Raw genomic sequence first — 18,480 nt, forward strand, 5'->3', positions numbered from 1 at the left:
AAAACGGTAATATTCACTTTGGAATTTGTGGCAAAAGCCACGAATAGTGTTCACTGCAATGTAGTGTTAACACGTTGAGTACACGGCCAAAAGGCGCGAGAGAGACGCGCTGTTGTTATTCTCATCGCTTATTCACTTTACTTATTGCCCCATCGAGTGCGGTGAACTCGCTTTGCCAAATTGACCAATCACAAGATGGTGCGCGTTGTCCGCGAAGCAAAGCGGCGGCCCCTGATTGGCTGACTACGTTTAAGGGTCGTACTTTTCGAGCCATCCTGACCGAAAATGTAGCCATATCTAAGGTACAATAATTTGATTTCTTTGCGGTTACGCGACCGTATGGCCGTGGACCAGCACCGTTGGGGAGGTTTAAGTTACAGCCATGTGAGCGTCCGGGTTTGGGTGCCTCATCGTAACCAGAGCGGTTGAAAGGAAGATGACGCCGCGTCGCTCCCGAAATGACCGGCTAGCTAGGGTAACAGCTAGCATGTCCGCCGCGGTGGTTCAAGCCTGAGCTGACATTTAGCGAGGTCCTTTTTTTTCCTTCTCCACCCTCCCTCCTCTTTGACATTCGCACCGCTGAGAGCCACTTTTCACGGTAAGTGAGGCAGACATGTTCGATGATTGGTGTCTTGCTCGGAAAATTGCCATTTTGTTCTACGAGTCTGTGTGTATGTGCGATTGGTGCTTTGCCCGACAGAGAAACGCTACCATAGACATATTTTCCTTTTTTTTATTTGCCGCAAACAAACGCAACGCACTAACGTTCCAAACGGTGAATATAGCCATGTCATGTAGTCTAATTTATGCATACATCCTAATAACGCGTGTCAGCACGGTACATAGTATGCAATTATTATTAATATTATTTTTGCTGCTGTTGCCATAATGTAACTGTGTCGCTTGTTGCTGTTCAGAGCTCAAAATGGCTGACGGACGTCGAGCTACCCGGGTTGGTATTTAGCGCTCCTCAACCGAACTATACACAGCAACGGGTTGGGGGAAAAAAAAACACTTTAAGGGAATGTGATTGGACGTAAAGGAAAGTGACAGCTTTACTGGCTCCCGATTAGACCAATAGGAACAGGGATGGGGCGTGTCCTTACAGGCAGGGACGTCATACCGACCAAAATATTAGGAACCCCTGGACAGCTCCAACACGCACTAAATATTATAAGTTACTGCAACAAATCAGCCTTTGAATAAACATTAATACTCCTTTCACCACACAAAAATAGTATTTTCGGGCTAGTATAATTTTATTTCCTTATTTTGCGACAAAAGAATTAAACTAGAAGAAACAGCATGATGCAGTGCAATTCTACCACAGTAATAAACATATCGTTAAAAAGCTCATTTGCATTACATTTGACCAGATGTAGAAACCTGGATGAGGATATTCTGTATTTGGCCATCAATTAATTAATTTGTTTGTTCTTGCTGCTGATATGAAAGTCCAACAAACCTAATGTCTCTAAAATGTTTTTGTTTTTTTCCTTTGCTTGTGTTTAAGGTAGTCGGTGTAAGCCCCTCCCATGCAGAAGGCGAAGAGGTGGGAATGTAAGACAGCTGTAATCGCACCCAACATGGGCCGCGCCCGAGGCAGAGGGCGAGGCAGGGGTAGAGGCTCAGCGGGCCAGTTGCGCTCGCCCTCACCCTACAAATTGCAGCTCTCTCCTTCTAGGGAGACGCTGACGTACGCCCAGGCGCAGAAGATCGTGGAGGTGGACCTGGAGGGCAGGCTCCACCGCATCAACATCAGTGATCCCCTGCCGGTGATCACAGAGGATGAGATGATGGCCCAGGACATCGTGGAGTGCAACAGCAACAAGGAGAACAGCGTGCAGACGCAAAGGAGGAAGCCCTCAAACAACAAAGGAAGGAAGAATTGCAAAAACGTGTCGCAGCAGAACAAACGACTCGGTTCCCAGCAGCAAACGGCATCCACCAATTCCCTCCAGTTGCAGAGTCCGCTCCCAGAGCCCACCTTTCGTACATTTAGTTCCGTTAGCCCCCTGGAAGCCTCTCCCTTGCCCGCCGCTTACTACCGCTTCATTGAGAAGTCCGGCGAGGAGCTGGATAGAGTCGCAGAGTACGACATGGACGAGGAAGACCTGGCCTGGCTGGAGATGGTGAATCAGAAACGAGTGTGCGACGGCCACGCGTCCGTGTCCGCCGACACTTTCGAGCTTCTGATCGACCGTCTGGAAAGAGAGTCCATCTTAGAATCTCGCAGCCTGGCACTGTCCCAGTGCGCCGTGGACGAGGACGCGTTCTGCTGCGTGTGCCTGGACGACGAGTGCCTGAACAGCAACGTCATCCTCTTCTGTGACATCTGCAACCTGGCCGTGCACCAGGAGTGCTACGGCGTGCCGTATGTACCCGAGGGCCAGTGGCTGTGCCGCTGCTGCCTGCAGTCGCCTTCCCGCCCTGTCGATTGCGTGTTGTGTCCCAATCGAGGAGGTGCCTTCAAACAGACCAGCGACGGGCGCTGGGCCCACGTGGTGTGCGCCATCTGGATCCCGGAAGTGTGCTTCGCCAACACGGTCTTCCTGGAGCCCGTGGAGGGAGTGACGAACATCCCTACCGCCCGCTGGAAACTCACCTGTTACCTGTGCAAGCAGAAGGGCCGGGGAGCGTCCATCCAGTGCCACAAAGCCAACTGCTACCGCGCCTTTCACGTCACCTGCGCCCAGAAAGCCGGACTCTACATGAAGATAGACCCCGTACGGGAGATGGGCGTCAACGGGACCACCTTCTCGGTGAAGAAGACCGCCTACTGCGAGCACCACTCCCCGGAGGGGTCCCGAAGGGACGGGTCCGGAGACGAGTCGGTGGAAGGGAGACTGGTTGGAGGTAGGGGAAACAGGGGGCAGCGCTCTTACACTCAGAGCTCCCCAACGCCACCAGCGAAGAAGGCATCCAAGGGCCTCAAGAAGAAGAGCACCAAAGGGCCCACGCGTCGTTCCAATGTGCCTGTGTTGCTTGTGCCTCAAATTCCCTCTCACAGGTGAGGCCATCGACTAGCTGTGCTTACCTTATGGCATTTGGCGTGATGAGGACTCGTGGCAATTCATTTGTCTCCTCTAACAGGCTGAACAAGATCTGCACAGGAGTAGAGGTCCAGCGAAAGAATCAGTTCATGCAAAGGCTTCACAGTTACTGGCTACTGAAGCGGCAGTCGCGAAACGGGATGCCTCTAATACGTCGACTTCACTCCCACTTGCAGGCCCACCGGACTACCGAACAGGTGAGGAACGGTGGAAAAATATGAAATAATATTCTCTCTCTCCACTACCTTGACATTTAAGTCACCGCGTGTACAACGTGAGTGTGTTCAGAAGGAGCCGGATGAGAAGCTGTGCGCTGCCCGAGAGGAGCTGCGTTACTGGCAGAAGTTGAGGCAAGACCTGGAAAGAGCCAGACTACTGGTGGAACTCATTCGCAAGAGAGAGCGGCTAAAGAGGGAACACGTGGGTCACGATTTTGGCAAAAGTTCTCACTAAAGCCCCAAAGAATCAAAACGATGGAATTTTTCTTTTCAGATGAAAGTCCAGCAGGCTGCCACGGAGCTGAAGCTAACACCGGCGTTGGTGCTCCTGCGGACGACTTTGGAGCAGCTGCAAGAGAAGGACACAGCCAAAATCTTTTCTCAACCCGTCAATCTAGCAGAGGTTAGTGTCATTAACTGCAGCCGTGTTTCACAGTCATGGGTAGTAACGGCATTCGAATCATTCACGAGGTCCCAGACTACCTGGAGTTTGTATCCCGGCCCATGGACTTGTCCACCATGCGGGCCAAGCTGGAGGGCCACGCCTACTGCTCTGTCGCCGACTTGGAGGAGGACTTTGAGCTCATGATCTCCAACTGCCTCAAGTACAACTCCAAAGACACCATGTTCCACAAAACGGCCTTGCAATTGCGTGAGGTGGGCAGGGCCATCCTTCGCCACGCCCACAGGCAGTCGCAGAGCATCGGCCTGGACCCGAGCACCGGTATGCACCTGCCCGATTCTCCCAACAAGCACGGCTTTCAGCAGTGTACCTGGGATGACGGTGAGGCACCATCTAGTAAGTTTAGGATTAGTTTGCTTGGGTAGGACCCAACCGAAATTCGCACTTACGCCATTTATTTTCCCTCTCAACCAGTTGACTCCCTCTTGGACCCCGACAACAGGGTTCACTTGAGCACAGATGAGCAGCTAAAGGCTTTGCTGGACAAACTGGACGTGGTGACGTCCATGCGGACGAGCGGCGGACGCACCAAGCGCATTCGACTACTGCGGCGAGAAATCAACATGCTGAGGCAGAAGCTGAACCAGCAGCAGACTCTTAACGCCAAGGGGGAAGAGGAGGAGGAGGAGGAGGAGGAGGAGGAGGAGACAAAGGAAAAGAAGTCAAAAAGGAAGATTGTAGATCATGGAATTGTGTCTGCAGGTAAAATAGAAAAGCTTCTATGACACAGACATTTTGCACAATAGCTGAATCATTGCTTTAGCTTAAGAGCTGCTAGTAAATTTTATTTACTTATTTTATTTCCATTTTATATTTGTGTCAAAAATATGCGTTTACTTTGTAAAACAGGGATCAACATCGATTTTCTGTTACTGACCAACCCAGTAGCTGAATCATAAAATTACTTGTGTTCTGTTTTTGAGCAATGGGTTGGGATTTTTTTTTTTTTTAATCTGATTCATCAAGTAAATACAAAAATAATGTATTGATCAATTCGAAAAAAATATGTTAGTTTCAGCTGTAATTTAATTTTGTAATTAACATAATATGAAAAAAGGATACCACTGATCTACTTGATTTGTTGTGACTATGCAATTTTTTTTTTTTACTCACAGATGACTCCCCTCCCGTGTTAGAACTTACATGTCCGGCGTCATCGCCGCTTCCTGGCGACGCTCCGCTAGAACCCCCCGTCCTGGGCATCGTAACGGGAGGTCGACGGTCTCCCGGGCGCTCCTACAAGCGGCAGAGAGCATCACGAAGCGGCAACAAAAGCCAGGGCGAGGACGAGGCCGAAGTGGGAGAAACGCCATTTTCCCAACCGGAGGCCGTTCACGAGGGCACGCCGCTGGGGACGCCGCCAACCTCACCCGCGCTGGGCGTCGGCCGGCGCACGTCCGTCTTGTTTAAGAAAGCCAAAAACGGCGCGAGAGCTGGTAAAAAGAAATCTCCGTCGCAGCAAAACGGCAAAGCGGCAGAAGATCCGACCAGCGGCGTCCCCGCCGGTCCGCATTCACCCCGTGCCAACATCACCGTCCTGCCACCCTCACCTCACTCACGCCACCTGAGATCTCAAGGCCACAGCTCAGACAACGAGGCGGACAAACACTCTGGTGAGGGAGGTGAGCTTGTTTTTGGGTCTTGCCAATTCCTGACAAATCTATTGATTTAGTTCAGAGAAAATTTTGAGAATTTTGCTTGGTATGTCATAACGAGTAGATGAACAACCCAAAAAAAAAATCCATGACTTAAAAAAAAAAAACAGGAAGTTGGGACAAACCTACACCAGACACAGACTGGCAAACTTCTAAGTCTATAAGATCTAATGTGGCTGGAGCTTGGCGTCTAAAAATGCCAAATGTCTTTGATTTTCTATTTAGACCTAACAAATGGAAAACACATCTCGGAGGAACACGCCGAAGACCAAAAACTCAAGTGAGTAGAGCGCAATTACCTTCTGGCGCCAGACACTGACGTGACATCTTTCCGTCTCCATTTGTGTCCAGCTGCATGGCGTCACCTCCGAAACGCAGCCGAGGGAAGCCCGCCCTGGCCAAGGATCTCATCAACGACATTGGAGATATCTCTGAATCGGGTTAGAGGACGGCTTTAAACCACATATACCTTTTAAAACTTGACTATATTACAAAATTTGATTGATTATTCCATGTTTTCCACAGGCAAACTTACACTTCTTTGTCCAGACAGCAAGACGGAATTGGCCCCTCTTGATCTGGTGTGGGCCAAATGCAGAGGATATCCATCATACCCTGCCATGGTGAGAAAGAACCCACGGCGCACGAGAGCCCGGCTTCCGCCGAGTCGCTGAAAGAGCCATTGTTCATAAATCCCCCCCCCCCTCCTCCCCGTGGCAGATCGTTGACCCAGACATGCCCCAGGAAGGACTCCTCCATAACGGCATCCCCATCCCAGTGCCTCCCGTGGAGGTGCTCAAGCTGGGAGAGTGGAGGCGGACTGAGACTGGACAAAAGCTCTTCCTGGTCCTCTTCTTTGACACCAAACGGACCTGGTAAGATCTGGAATGGCCCCATCCGACATGCTGGCTTCTGACACAGGTCATCTTGCAAAGAGCAAACATCTCGCTTTCTCCAGATGATCAACTATTTGTGTAGATGTAATTAAAGTTAATTGTCCATAATAATTCCACCCTTATTTTCAGGCAGTGGCTTCCTCGGGATAAACTCCTGCCCATGGGAATGGATGACACGGTGGACAAACTTCGCCTGATGGAAGGCAAGAAGCCGAGCGTTCGCAAGTCGGTGCACACGGCGTACGACCGAGCCATGATGCACTTGAACCGCATCCGAGGCAACCTTAACTTCACCCCCACTTCCAACTTTATATGACTTTATTTATGGGGTTGGGGAGTTGAACCTCAAACAAAATACAAAACTTCTCCGGGTGCTCTGAAGATGAAGGGTAAGTAGTGGAGGGTTAACACTGAGTTTATATCAAATGATTTTTATTTGGACTTTTTTGGCCAAAAGTTATTCAAGACTTGTAAATAGTCAACTCTGAAAAGGGAAACATGTATTTAGATTGTATTTTGTGAAAGTCTCACTTGACACTCGCTTTATGGCTGGACTTAGACACAGCATTATCAATAGTTGACCTGAGAGAACATTACAGTGGAAACTCCTAAAATCAGCTGTGGATAACTTCCAAGTTGTTCTAGTTTTATTTTTTTCAAATAGTCTGTTTGTGTAATAAAATCATTACTAATCCTACAGGGCAAATCACACAATTCACTTTACAGGATCTTTAATTGTACTGTCCATAATATATCGAGCAAACCAGGTCAACCAGGTTCCATCCGGTCCTCTCTTGACTTGACTCGTTATCTTCACATGACATCACAGAAAAGGTCAAGAAAAAACTCATTTTGGAGGTTGCACTGTATTTTCTTAGATTTTTTTTTGCACTTAATATATTGTGGTCCAGCCATGATGTGATATATAGTATTTGGGACTTGTAGTCTGTACCTATGTTTTTCCATATTGTGAAAGTGACATTGTATGTGTGGAGTACCTGCTAAGTGCATACAAAGACTACTGCGGTCGAGCGACTGGAATCCACTTTAAAAAGCACAAACTGGCTCCAGTGTGTGCGTGTGCAAGAGTGCATGTGGCACATATTATGCGACTCTGATTACTAAACTTAGTAAAAGGTGCAAGTGTAGTTTTTGTGTAGTTTTGTACATATGTAAATGTATGTTTATACCAGCTAACAGGAAGTAATTTAAAAGGAATGCAATTTTAGAATTTTAATTTATAAAAACAAAAAGAAAAAAAAAACAAAACTGCTATTTTAAAGCAATGAGTTAAATACAGGAAAATACTTTTTTTTTTTTGTGTGTGTACGATGCTTCGTAGCTCTTTGTAACCGTGACGACATGTCAGGAGGTTTTATTTAAGAAAAATAAAAAGTCAAAACGGCACAAGACCAGTCGCCTTTTCGAGGCAGATCTCATCTGCAAGAGGCCATATTTTCTCAAACAATAAAAGCTGTTTCAATCAACTGAATACTTTTTTTTTTTATTGAGGTGGAAGACTATATATACAGTTTAAAGCACAAGGGGAAAAATGTGTACCATAAAAGATATTCACCAAATCAACCATGTTCCAATGAGATGGAAAAGATTTTCAGGATTATTTTAGCAATATATTTATTAGTGTGATTGTTGTTGACCTGCACATAGCTACAAGAAAACCACTATGCACATTTAACACTTATGTACTAGTGCAACCTGGGAGAGTTTTTATTTAACATTATTATAGTCATAGAATCTTAAGACTATTTCAAGTGACAACATCAACACATGAATGATGAGGTTGCTGTACAAAGAGCACCTTTCCATAACATAGAAAACGGATCGGTAATTCTCCACGCAAACAAACACATTGCAATGATAACAGATAATTGGAGTCCTGCTGTTGAAAAAATAATAATAATAACAGTACATATTGTGAGTTGTAACAGACAAATATCACCTGTTTAAGTTATTTCTTTTTTTGCACTAAAGGGGAGCACTAAGGCCACAGTGTAAAATAATTATATCACGACAGTTTTTTTCCAGCAATCTTAAAAATAAGGTCAGATTTATAGCGAGAAAAATGTTTTACAACAATCCAAATTTAACAAAAACAAAAATCAATGATGAAAAAAATTTTTTAGGGGAGAAAAGTCATAGCTACATTTTAACAGGAAATGTATTTTTGGCATGTGAAAAAAAAGGGATAATCTTTTAATCTTTTAAAGAAAAGAAAATAGACCTACTGCTTGAGAAAATAAAAATGTTTAGCTTGAAAAATATAAACATTTCATTTAGAAAAAAGTAAACATTTAACAAAGCCATTTGGGGGGGGGAGGGTGAATAAAAAAATGAAACTTTTGAACTGGAAAACTTATCATTAGCCAACTTACAAAATTGCCTAAGTCATTTCACAACACCAACAAAAATAACAATCTGCTTGCCAAACATTTAGGTTTTTTTCTTGAGGTCTGTGTAGATTGTCATTTATCCATTGTCATGATCATCCACAAATCTTGAATTGAGGCAACCAGACTGTTCTTGTTCAATTTATTTTCCCAAAGACATTCCAAATATGACTTGGGCAACTCTGCAATTATGAGGCCAAATTTTTATGATCGTAATATAATTTTCTACGTGACCACAATTCTCCCTCAAGTCCTCCGAGGGCTGCATTGAATTGATGAAAAACAAATAATCAGTTCATCATCATCATCATCATTCCATCTTATGAACAGTTAAATGTTTTTTTTTTTTTGGGGGGGGGGGGGGGGGCTCTGAGGTTTTATTGCAAGGATGTTCCCGCTTGTCCAACTCCGCTTGCAACGTGCTGGTCATCTCCCGTGTGCAATACATTCGTAGTTTGCTAAAACTAAACTAAAACCACTTAAATAGTTCTGTCCGTTGCCGCTTCAGGCTGAAAATTAAAAAGGTGTCCCTTACCTACCTCGGTTTTGGAGTGTCAAAGTGGAGCATCCTCATAGCAAGGACAGGTAGCCGTTGTCGGCAGAGTCTGTCTGCTCCGCCTTGGCCCCCCGCGAGCTCTTGGCGGGGTTGGGCGTGGTGGAGTACTTAGGCGGGTACCTGATGAAGAGGCGCTCTTCCTCCTTCTTGATCCAGCGGAGGAGCTTGGTGATGACGGTGATGGCGCACGCTTTGGTCACCAGTGGACTGAAGCATGTGTACAGCTCAAACTTGCTCGTCACCTTGTGTAAAAACCACCAAACAAGAAGAACGAAGACCTATTTGGGAATCGGAGTTTCTTTTTTTGACACAATACTTACTTTCACATTTTTTTGCTTTATTATCTTACACCACACACTCCATTTAAGAAAGAAACTAAACTCAAATGGAGTCAACTAAGTACCCACCCTAAACCCAAAAGGTCAAAAGGCCAAAGTACGTACCCACGCGAGCAGGGTTTCCCTCTCCGCCACGTGGTAGATGAGCTTCAGGGGTCGAGAGCTGCTGTGGATGCGGCTGTGCATGTACCGATAAAGGTCCAGCAGCCTCATTTTCTCCTCCTCGGTGTGGTACGGGGCTTCCATCTCGGGGCTTTGTGGGCTCAACAAAGTCAACGTTAGCGTCGTGCGCAAGAATCACCAGCGAAGAAGAAACTGACCTGGTGAACTGCGTGAGCTGGCGGTGGTTGTCGGGCACGTCGAAGGGCTTGTACATGAAGTGCCTGAGGTCGGCCACGCCCACCTGGCCCACGCTGTACGACTGCGCCTTGGCGATGAGGCCCAGCGAGCCCTGCGCCGTCATGGCCTCCTCGATGCGCCGCTTACACTCAGCCACGGCGTAGAAGGCCTCCTTGTCGGTGGAGAGCAGCAGCAGGCACACTGTGCACTCGGGCGGGTCCAAGTAGGAGATGTACGCGTAGAAGTAACAGTCGGGGTTGAAGAGCGGCAGACAGATGGGCGTCCAGATCTCGCCGGCCTGGAAGGCGGAGGAGGCGCCGATGAGGTTGAGCAACAGGTGGACGTCGGCGGGCTCCAGGCGGGCGTCCTCGATGACGGCTCTCTCCTGCACGATGGTCAGCAGCTGGTTCTTGGCGATGAGGATGGAGAAGACCAAGTTGGGCGTGATGGCCTTCTGCAAGATCTGGCTGAGGGAGTCCCTGAGGGAGGAGGCGAGCGGCAAGCAGTGCACAGCCGCCAGAAGGAAACTGGGGTCCGAGTCCAATAGGTCCAAGAGGCCGTCTAAGATCTTCTCGGAGCCCGCCAGCAGACGCCGTAGGTCGTAGTTCTTCTTGTGCTCGAAGATGCGCGAGATGCTGGCCTGCGTGAGCATGCTGATGATCTGGTAGTAGACGTAGAGGAGCTCGCCGCGCAGTTGCTGCTCCGACTGCCGGCTGTTGGACACGCACACTAGCACCAGGGGGCCTTTCTGGAGGAAGACCACGGTGTGCTCCTCTGACAGATGTGCAGGGAAACACATATTTATATTCAAAAAACGTTTTTTTACGTCATAATTTCTGGTTTAAAAAAAAAAAAAAAATAGCACAAGCGAAACAAATTGAGGAAATAACTAGGACAATGTCATGACATCACACACATGACTGATTTTCATGATGCTCACCTGAGTAGACGGAGCGTATAATGTTATCTCCACTTTGCACGAAGGACACCAGCGCCATCATGACGCCCATCGTAGATGACAGAGCTTCTTCGCTGCCGTAGCGTGAATAGATAGGCTTTCCCGCTTCGCTCAGCACAAAAACGTGCTTCCTGTGCCGCCGCCAGCTTTCCGCCGTCACATCCTCGTCACGATGGGACGGGCCGTGGGCGGTGGTGGGAGATTCCTGCATCCCCGCCTCCAGCAGCGGCGACAAGCGACCCTTCACGCCGAGCCCTTGCTCCTCCAACTTGGCCTTGGCCAGCACGGTGACGACAAACTCTCCAGAGTCACTTTGAGTGCCGTTCGCCACGTCCTCCTGATGCTCCTCGCTTTCCGGCTCGGTCGCCGGGGGAGGAAGAGAGCCTTCTGTCGCCTGAGGGGGTTCCTCTGCGCCATCTTGTGTCCGCTTCTCTTCAAGGGCAGCTTTCTTGGCCACCAAATCGGGAAACATGTGATTTCCCAAAAGTGAAAGTGAGGTTGCCAGGGTGTCTGCTGCCGAGTTGAAATGAGATGATGAAATGACAATTTGTATTATCATAAAAGGTGAATTTGTGAATATATGGAGGACTACTGTACCTGCTGTGTTAACTTCTAAGGGTGGACATATCTTGACTCCCTGTGTCTCTCCCTCTTGATTGTCCATGATACCATCCCAGTCACTAGGTTTGGGGGGGAAGACAAATGAAACAGATGGTAGAATGGTGACATAGAGGTTAGCTCATCTGGTTGTCGAGAGGTCCTAAGATTGAATCCCGGTTTAGGTCATCCTATATGAAGTTGCCAACTCATCAGCCATAATGGGGTCAATCGTAATACCAAATGAATGTGTCAACTTCCATTTTCTGTTTTATGGTTATCGTCACACTCGCCCTCTGTGTAAGTATCCTTTTGTTTGCTGCACCACAACCAACATACCATGCACCCAAAAACAACACTCCAAATGTAGACTTAACCCAGACTCACAAGATTCTCTAACGACCCAAGTTATGAAAATAACTTGCAATTGTATTTTAACAGACATCCCAAGACTGGTGAACAGCCACATGGATGAATGGCAGCAATTATACTAGCGTGGCCTCACATGACGACAGAGAAAAGCTGCTGGTAAGAGTATTGTCACATAAAGTACACTGTGGAATTCGCTATGCACGTCGAGATAATACCCCACCATAAACATAAAACCGAGTATGCAAACGTGACTTAGTGATCGCCCAGAGGTAACCCATTTGTTAATAATTAGTCTTCCGGTGAACATTTGTGGGTGATGGTATCTCACATACAACGGTAAAGTGGCATTTTTTTATTCCTTAGCACACATTTTACCCTTCGGTGAATGTTGACGCCAGCTGCTAGCGTAACCACCTAGCAAGCGGCACAAACTCAGTTGAATTTAAGCCCCGGCTTAACAGTCGCCATAACAAGTGAGGTGCAATAACAAGCACAACAAAAGGTTGAACTTACGTTTTTTGTGTGTGTGTACAGACGAAGCTGAATTCCTCAATTGCTACATGAAGTCTCGGTGGTCGTCAGGTTTGAATACAAGACGTCAGTGTTAGGAAAACAAATGCTTCTCTTACCGCAGGAGATGCGTCCGGATTTGGGTACGTCACATTCAGTTAGCCAATTGGGTCGATCGTTGGCTGCGGGCGGCCCCGCCTCCAAAGTACGTTTAAATCGGCGGCAAGAGCGAAACGTCAAAATGTTAACAGTTTTTTCTTCAGACCTTGGGTGTGAACTTTGAAATAATAAAAGTAAAATTAATAAAATAAAATAATAAAATGATTAATGCTTGTTTGTGCATTTGACAGAGGCTCCCTTCATTTGTCATTGTGCTACGTAAACTACGTCAAATTCTATCCATCCTAAGTACGCAACGTAATGTCGCATGGACGAAAAATTGAAAAGTCAATCATTTTATCTCATAAAAATCTGTCACATTATTGCAATTTTTCATTGCAGACAAAATCAATTACAATAAAGATACTACCTTCATCTTTCACGATTTCGGAATCAGAATACTCTGCAGAACAAAATATAAGATTACGCTTGATGGGAAAAAAATACGTTTTTATTCAAAGTGGGGGGAAATAATAAGGACATTTTTTGTTTTTAAGTAGTTTTTTCCCCACAATTTTTAAAATCCATTAATGACAGGCATCAATTACGCATGAATTCTACGGAACTACGTCACTTCGTATCCCTGAAAACACTTCCGTAGCGAGCGTAGCTAGCTACGCTTCAACGAGCTACCTGCGCTTGTTGTTCTACTGAGCGAGCGATGTTCGACTAAAGTACTCATTACTGGACAAACGCTTGAAAGTAAGCGGGCATTATGGAGGAACCTTGGGACTTTGAGTTTCTGTCCCGTATCACCGACGGCTGCTTGTCGTTTCTGTCTGAATTCGTGGAGGACTGGCTCACCAACGATTTGAGAGTGTCCATATTTAAAATCCTTCTCAGTTGGTTGATCTTCAGTCTCCTAGCTATTCATTTTGCGTGGAAGATTTACGGGAACACGGTGAACGACATGTATTACCGGCAAGGTGGGTATTATTATTATCATTATTATTATTATTATTATTATTATTATTAGTTACTTAAGCTGTTGCTTACGTAGTGCTTTAGCTGACTTGATGTTTCGTTCAGGGAGCGGGCAAAATGGTGGGACACCTGATACGTCTGGCCTGGGCAGATGGTATAGACCCGTTAACTATTGCTGTTTTTATTGTCATTGTTGCTCTGTGTGGAGCGTAGTGTCATTCTGTCTTTGTTGCAGGGGAGACACAGCAGGGAAACCATCCAAGTCTCATAGGGATTAGTTGGACTTCTAAAACTCCCAGGGATCCTGAATGCACCTTCAAATTCTGACTTTTTTTGTATTTGCTGTACATGCTTCTGGAAAACACGATTGTAAATACAAAATGAATTCTAAATACTTATATTGTGTGTGTGATTGTTTAACAAGACACAGTACCTTTAGCCACTCTGGTAGCTCACAAGATATTGGGCTCAAGTAGGAATGTGTCAAAATGTCAACATGGTTGACCAGTGTCACAGTCCAGATGTTCTGCATTTGAAGCTCAGCTCCAGCTTTTAAGTTTTAAGAGAGCACTCCCTGCTTTAAAAAAAAAAATCCTCATCTCCCATTTTGAATAGAAAATGATATGCTTAATGTGAAACAACCCAAAGTCCAAACCTGTTTGACACTAATATTTAAACAGAATGTTTTTTTTACATAATACTTTGTGTGTCTTAACATGTGAAGAAATTGACAATAAAGCAGACTTTGACTTTTTTGACTTTGAACTACAGTCGTCACTACCAACATAACAATAATGATTGTGGATTTTAAACCCTCAAGGTCGATATGGCAGTTTAAGTAGTTGGTATACATTTTTTATTTATACATCAAAGTCAAGTCAAAGTCCGCTTTATTGTCAATTTCTTCACATGCCAGGCACACAAATAAAATTCTTTTGTACCGTGAGTGTTTAATGATGCACCATTAATACTAGAACAAAAATAGCTAACAGCTATATACACAGAATTATAATAATTAAAAGTGCAGCATGCAACTACAAAGCGCCACATTGGATATTTGCATGTTTGTGGCACTTGCACATACCGGATTAGCATACTGCTCTGAAAGAGGTTTTTTTTGTACATCTTGGGCTATATCACATGTATGTCCCAACTTTCACAGATCTAGATGAAACATAAAACCAAGAATGCTTTGTAAAGAATTTGTAGAGGGTGTTGTGGAGCCACGTTTTGAAACACTAGCAAGCTAAACAAATATTGATTTTAAGATAATGCCATTGTTTGTTTATAATTTTAATGTCTGAGTGATAGAGAACTAAACAGTAGCATTTCTTAACACAAAACAGCTCCTACGATAAATCATCCCCGCCCCCCCCCCCGCCCCCCCCCCCTTCACCAAAACCTTTATTTGGCACTACATGGAATGAGCAGAATGTGCACATCCATGACATTGGTGCAGGTTAACCCCGGCACAACTAAGTTGCGACCGCCAGAGAGACGAGTGAAAAAAGTAAAAGAATCGTTGTTTTTAAGAAAGCTGAGCATATTCAATTGTTGTTTTTGAGCATCCTTGTACAAGCCCGCATCCGTGACAGCTCCCGCCGCCTCGGTGGGCCCGTCCTGACCGTCGGTTCCACCGCTCAGGAAGACCGGACTGTCTAGCAGGGGCTGCAAGTCTCTTAACTCCAGGCCCACTCTCATAGCCAGCTCCTGGTTGCGACCCCCGCGGCCGTTACCTATCAGTTCCACGGTGGGCTCACCCCCCGCCAACACGCATGTAATGCCTTGTCCTTGCCCGCGATCACGCTCCAAACTCTGCAAAACACGCCGAAGGTCCCCGCCCTCTACTCCTACTTCCGGTCCCAGCTTCATCACCTCGGCGGCCAGCTCGGACGCGTTTTCCCCACGTGAGCAGGCGAAGTGGGCGAGGAGGCCGTAAAGACGGGACACTGACCTCACGTCGCCGCACACTCCCGGGGAAAGCACGATGGGGCGGTAACCTAGCTCGAGCGCCCGGTGGCCGGCGTGCTGGAGGGCAATGCTGTTGGAGCCGATCACTACGTTAAGAACGCGCCCGGCCTCGTCTATTTCAACTCCTCGGCGCGAACCGAGTCCAGCGAGCACGTCCTTCACAGAGGCAGGGGCAGAGTCCAGCAAGCCGTAGCGCTCGAGGACTGCCAGCACCTCGTCACGATATACCGGACCCCGCACTGTGGGGCCGCTCGCTATCAGGTCCAGTGGGTCACCGATCACATCTGACAGTATCAATGCCACGACCTGTAGAGAACGGGGATCATTGTTGACAAAAACCAAACAAAAATTAAATGAAAAGCAGAAAATACCTGAGCAGGGTGAGCACATTGCGCAAGTCCTCCTCCCTTTAACAAGGAGAAGGCGCGTCGTACTGTGTTCAGCTCTTGAATGGTGGCGCCGGCGGCCGCCAGTTTACGGGTAATGTCCAGTTTTTCTTGGAGCGTCATCGGCGAGACGGGTGCGGGGAGCAATGCGGAACCCCCACCTGGTTTTTCAACAACAGTGCTGATCACACAAATAATTCATTGATAAGATGGTAAATAATGTTCACCCAACCCAATCACGGAGGGGGGTCTGGTGTTACAATCCAGACCACCCTCACAAAAAGTTAAATCCGTAATATAGAAATACTAAGGGTGTATTGGAAACTGATTTGAATGGGAAAATTTGTTACTGTACCTGAAATGAGCACGAGAAGCAGGTCGTCCTCCGTCAAGCCACTTGCAAGCCTCGCAATACGTTCTGCCGCCTTCAGGGAGTCGGCGTCGGGCAGGTTGTGTTGAGCACCCTCCATGACTTGGATACAGCTTCTTTCCTTTAACAGCAGGTGGCTGCAGTGACAAATGTCATAAGTCGGAATGCTTCCAGAGTTGTGTCAATTATGTCAAACAAAGAGAAGTTCAAATCATCTTCTGACTTATTCGGTGGAATGTCATCTTTTGAAAAAACCAAAAACAAAAAAAAACCTTATCTAACAATATTACAGTACGTTACATATAATTCTGAAGTTGTGACTACTTTTCTACATTTTTTAAAAATCATTATTTTTCTTTTAACTCAACTTTGACAAAAATACCTGTAAAATATATATTATACTAATTCCAGTTACAATCCATAATATTTGAAGTAACTTTTCCATCTTGTTGCTTACTGTTTGCCATGCTGCCGTAACGTCTGCTGAATGCCGTGGGGCACGCTGATGACTCCTCCCACCAAATGTTCTCCCAGAATCTTCTCAGCTTCGGTGGCCATGCCCAGCACCGCTTTTCCAAAGCCCACCACGTGTACATTGTTTCTCAGCGGGAACTTGCCACTGCAGCTGCCAACGACCACCACGGAGTTGCCTTGGGGTTCCAAACTCTGCCGGATGACGATATCCGGCTGTACGCCTTCTACCGACGCAGCAAACACCTCCCGCGCCCCACGGTCGAGCGACATTGTCCTCCTCCCCGGAAGAGCAAGGAATGGTTGAGTCCGGATCAGGGAGAGAACACGTGCCATGGAAGTGATTACCTGAGATTGGACGGGGGAAAAAAAATAAAAGCATAGCTTTTCAGTGGTTCTCAAAAATAATCTCCATTATACCAGTTTGATCCCAAAACTGCCTGGTTCTGCCAACAACAACAAATCAGTGCACCTTAACTCCAAGGAGAGGAGAGTGAATGGTGAAACACCCAGAAACAAACGAGAACTAAAAGAAATCCAAAAAAAACACTTTAAAAAAAAAAAAAAAAAAGGCAACGTAGATCACTCTTAGTCAATAAACTCCATTTGGCTGCTTTCATAAATTGCAATAATTGCTGTTGTACAAGTGGAAGCTTGATGTTTCGACCTACCCGTAAGAATGTTCAAATGGAAGTCTGGTCAGTGTGTTCCAGTTTAGCAGGCGAGTAATTCTAGTGTTTCAAAAGTCAGACTGACTAGTTAAAAGAGAGTGTATCGTGTGTGTGTGTGTGTGTTTGTGTGTATGTAATGATTGACTTGGACTCACCATATGACCCGACACCACTGGCTCCCCTGCGATAGCGCACGTTTTTTCATTTGTTCAACTGCAGAAGGCACATAAAGACAAATACACAAAGACACAAAATTATGGAAAATAAAGACAAGTTTGGTGCGGCTTCGATTCCACCTCCGGCCATCCCTGTGTGGAGTTTGCATGTTCTCCCCGTGTCCGCGTGGGTTTTCTCCGGCCACTCCGGTTTCCTCCCACATCCCCAAAAAACATGCTTGGTAGTCCGATTGAGCAGTTCAAATTGCCCCGAGGTGTGAGCGCGAGTGCGGATGGTTGTTTGTCTCTGTGTGCCCTGCGATTGGCTGGCAACCGGTTCAGGGTGTCCCCCGCCTACTGCCCGATGACAGCTGGGATAGGCTCCAGCACGCCCGTGACCCCCGTGGGGATAAAGCGGTACAGAAAATGGATGGATGGATGGATGGTAGACAGGTTTATGGGTGTTTAGAGTTTGCCCTTAACATTCAAATCCCTTGTTAAGCAAGCACATAGTACCATTTAACATGCCACTGATTAACCCCAAATAAAGTTTTGATATTCTCATGTGTTTTGCCTAAAATGTTTGCTTTTTAAGCAGAGGCCAAAAGGTTTTGTGCTAATATTAAATACACATTTGAAACATATAAAATATCCTTTGGGTTTGTTCATTTCAATTGATCTGATCAGTAACATTAATAGTGAAAAAAAATTCAAAGTTTGCCTTCACACGCTCTTCGGCTACTTTTTGGCTGAGACCACACAGGGTGGAGATTCTTCTGTATTCAACGTCTAATTCCGGAAGCCCTTTTGACTTTATTTTCTGAACAAGTAACAGAGCGACAATAATAAAGACTGTGTCTGCTAGAAACAAAGGACCCATGTGACTACATGATGCATGTCATTGTATTGCGAAATCGATGAAGAAGCGTATACCTGTGCGTGTAGTTGGCAAGCCCAATTGCACTATCAACTGGCTTTGAGCTTAATACGGCGCATGCGCAGAAGGTCGC

The 18,480-nt window shown here is 46.3% G+C and overlaps 4 protein-coding genes across 12 annotated transcripts; 2 read left to right on the forward strand and 2 right to left on the reverse strand.

The window, feature by feature from the left end:
• The first annotated feature begins 265 nt into the window (after window positions 1-265).
• On the forward strand, window positions 266-7,777 carry brpf3a (bromodomain and PHD finger containing, 3a). Of its 6 annotated transcripts, none has more exons than XM_085924121.1 (13): window positions 266-598; window positions 1,514-3,010; window positions 3,094-3,250; window positions 3,342-3,473; window positions 3,546-3,674; window positions 3,743-4,070; window positions 4,149-4,436; window positions 4,850-5,356; window positions 5,615-5,669; window positions 5,741-5,829; window positions 5,915-6,012; window positions 6,110-6,264; window positions 6,415-7,777. In XM_085924121.1, exons 2-13 carry the CDS (start codon window positions 1,536-1,538, stop codon window positions 6,599-6,601), a joined length of 3,600 nt encoding a protein of 1,199 aa, XP_085780247.1. In that variant the 5' UTR covers window positions 266-598; window positions 1,514-1,535; the 3' UTR covers window positions 6,602-7,777. The 6 variants fall into 6 exon arrangements, with proteins under 6 accessions (XP_085780247.1, XP_085780249.1, XP_085780251.1 ...); XM_085924123.1 differs by having other exon boundaries at window positions 4,850-5,347; XM_085924125.1 differs by having other exon boundaries at window positions 4,871-5,356.
• A 126-nt stretch (window positions 7,778-7,903) lies between these two features.
• Window positions 7,904-12,558, reverse strand: mon1bb (MON1 secretory trafficking family member Bb). 2 transcript variants are annotated; one of them, XM_085924128.1, is made up of 6 exons: window positions 12,367-12,558; window positions 11,482-11,564; window positions 10,867-11,394; window positions 9,908-10,700; window positions 9,693-9,840; window positions 7,904-9,491 (listed from the first exon to the last, which is right to left on the reverse strand). In XM_085924128.1, the coding sequence occupies exons 2-6, from the start codon at window positions 11,546-11,548 to the stop codon at window positions 9,264-9,266; spliced, it is 1,764 nt and encodes a 587-aa protein (XP_085780254.1). In that variant the 5' UTR covers window positions 11,549-11,564; window positions 12,367-12,558; the 3' UTR covers window positions 7,904-9,263. The 2 variants fall into 2 exon arrangements, with proteins under 2 accessions (XP_085780254.1, XP_085780253.1); XM_085924127.1 differs by having other exon boundaries at window positions 10,867-11,397; window positions 12,367-12,557.
• Window positions 12,559-13,082: 524 nt separating this feature from the next.
• Window positions 13,083-13,840, forward strand: tcta (T cell leukemia translocation altered). The gene is made up of 3 exons (XM_085925081.1): window positions 13,083-13,448; window positions 13,552-13,600; window positions 13,682-13,840. The coding sequence occupies exons 1-3, from the start codon at window positions 13,238-13,240 to the stop codon at window positions 13,722-13,724; spliced, it is 303 nt and encodes a 100-aa protein (XP_085781207.1). The 5' UTR covers window positions 13,083-13,237; the 3' UTR covers window positions 13,725-13,840.
• Window positions 13,841-14,834: 994 nt separating this feature from the next.
• Window positions 14,835-18,462, reverse strand: glyctk (glycerate kinase). 3 transcript variants are annotated; one of them, XM_085925082.1, is made up of 6 exons: window positions 18,404-18,462; window positions 17,471-17,540; window positions 16,631-16,992; window positions 16,159-16,310; window positions 15,789-15,964; window positions 14,835-15,723 (listed from the first exon to the last, which is right to left on the reverse strand). In XM_085925082.1, the coding sequence occupies exons 2-6, from the start codon at window positions 17,471-17,473 to the stop codon at window positions 14,851-14,853; spliced, it is 1,566 nt and encodes a 521-aa protein (XP_085781208.1). In that variant the 5' UTR covers window positions 17,474-17,540; window positions 18,404-18,462; the 3' UTR covers window positions 14,835-14,850. The 3 variants fall into 3 exon arrangements, with proteins under 3 accessions (XP_085781208.1, XP_085781210.1, XP_085781211.1); XM_085925084.1 differs by having other exon boundaries at window positions 17,471-17,528; window positions 18,404-18,459; XM_085925085.1 differs by lacking the exons at window positions 17,471-17,540; window positions 18,404-18,462 and adding an exon at window positions 17,316-17,393.
• Between the last annotated feature and the right edge of the window lie 18 nt (window positions 18,463-18,480).

Source organism: Syngnathus leptorhynchus, chromosome 11 (genome assembly GCF_054491065.1).
Source record: "Syngnathus leptorhynchus isolate UIUO chromosome 11, UIUO_Slep, whole genome shotgun sequence".
NCBI classification, from domain to species: domain Eukaryota; kingdom Metazoa; phylum Chordata; class Actinopteri; order Syngnathiformes; family Syngnathidae; genus Syngnathus; species Syngnathus leptorhynchus.